This window comes from Arachis ipaensis, chromosome B04, assembly GCF_000816755.2.
Source record: "Arachis ipaensis cultivar K30076 chromosome B04, Araip1.1, whole genome shotgun sequence".
NCBI lineage: Eukaryota > Viridiplantae > Streptophyta > Magnoliopsida > Fabales > Fabaceae > Arachis > Arachis ipaensis.
The window spans coordinates 94,913,186-94,915,224 of NC_029788.2; the positions used below are offsets into that span (position 1 = coordinate 94,913,186).

Consider the following 2,039-nt stretch of genomic DNA (forward strand, 5'->3'; position numbering starts at 1 on the left):
ACGTTTATTCACATACAAAATTATATAATTATTCTAGTAATAGTTAATAAATGTTAAATAAAATAAAAAAAATATTAAAAAATTATTAAAATTTATTATTTTTTACCATCACTTAATCATTAATTCAATTCTTTTAGTCTAGTAATTCACAACATAATTTATCTCATATTTTTAAACGTTGATGAGTTACTAATTGCTGAAAAACAATAAATTCCAAAGGTTCATCTAGCATTTGTGGCTTAATTATTAACCCAATTCTATCCAGTCGGTCTATCAAATTGGATTCCTAATCAGACCGGAGCTGCATCAAAGCTGGTCAAATCCTTAGAAACTAACGTGAACCGGAGGGGTGAAACGTGCACATAGAGGAGCAGGGGGCGTGAATGAAATTATGAAATTCTTAAATGCAATCTTGGGACTTCTAGAATAGGGAGGGGGAGCACGCCCAGCACTCATCCACCAAGCTATATATGAAGCTGTTTTTATATATATAGTTAATGCTTATAATTGATTTTGTGATATAATATCTCAACTTATATGATTAAAAGATTTAAAAATTAATTCTTGTTATCAAAAAATTAAAATAGAAATTTTGTATAGATCCCCAACTGAAACAAAAAAGGTAAAAGATACTCAACAACATTTCAATCTAAATAGCATTATTACGTGAGAAATTATGTTAGAGATAACTATATATTTATGTGTGTATGTTTTTTTTATCAATTTAATTTCTTTTATGATTGTGAATATATATTATAGATATATTATGATTTGTAAATGTTAAGTTCTTGACCCACATGTTGGAATGATTTTAATAACTATTTTTTCATGGATGCCAAAACTTTTTATCTTATTTCCAAAAGTAATAGAACCCAAGTTCTCCCTAATATGGTACTATGCTTTTACTATTATTTGAACAGTCTTGTTTGTATGCATAGAGTTCATGTATATATATTATTGGACCAGTTTTTGACTTAACATCAATTTTTTAATAGACGGAAAAAATTGTGTCATGATTCCTTAAATCATAATATTGAAATGAAATTCTGATAATCTTGTGAAGGAATAAAAAACTATAGCCTATACTCATTCTCTATTCTGTTAGTACTCTAGTTGGAGTTGAACTTTCCTGAATAAGACATAAGCAAATTCCAATATTGAACAAATCATCACTACACCGTTATATATAGCATGATTTCCTCGATCTTTTCTTTCGATCAAAACGAAATAAAGAAAAAAGGTTAGAAATATAATTATTTATATATTTTTTTATTAGTTTAAAATTTAAAAAATTATAATTTATAATAATTTTATTTTTTTAATAAATATTAAATAATAATGAAAAAAAAAAAAAAAGCTATGAATAATATGAAGAAATAAGAAAAAGAAACGTAGTTGAATTGAGTTTACCAGCCAATAGAGGAACCCTATGCCATTTGCCTTCACCATATTGTTGTATGCATTTCTTAAGCAAGTGATCCTCTTCTTCAGTCCAAGCAACTCCACCCATATTGTTGTATTAAATTATCTCTCTTTCTGATGATGCTACGACTCATTCATTCGTTCATTCATTCATTCGGTATTCGGCCCCCTTAGAGGTTGATATATATATAGTTGTTTTGTTGAAATGCTACCCGCCAAAATAAGAAGGCAATCCAGCAAGGCAATAACAATATGAAAATTTGTGAAGGGAGAATGATAGTAAATGGTCCAGTGGTCTTTCTAGAACTCTGAGGGAAAGCTCTATATTTTTAAATAGACATCATAAGTATGCAATGGTGGTCCTCATCATTGGATAAACATAAGGGGCTGTGTACTTACATCAAAACCCCATCTAATTCCTGTTTCAAACCCAAACCCGTCCCATCTGTATGCTTTGCTCATTTGTCATTTCATTTCAAATTAGGATAATCCTAAAATCACAATCCATAAATAAATAAATAACTTTCTCTTTGCAATAAATGATCTGCCTATATCAATCAAACTATACTTTTAAGCTGCCTAGATCCGATTTTAGATTCATCCTTGCATAGTCATAT

General features: G+C 28.7%; 1 protein-coding gene across 1 annotated transcript in view; it reads right to left on the reverse strand.

The window, feature by feature from the left end:
• LOC107637901 (transcription factor MYB113-like) overlaps positions 1-1,883 on the reverse strand; it is a 4,691-nt gene extending 2,808 nt beyond the window's left edge. The window contains exon 1 of the mRNA XM_016341155.2: positions 1,411-1,883. Within this exon, the coding sequence (XP_016196641.1) occupies positions 1,411-1,510 (100 nt within the window). The 5' untranslated portion in view covers positions 1,511-1,883. The remainder of the gene's footprint in view (positions 1-1,410) is intronic.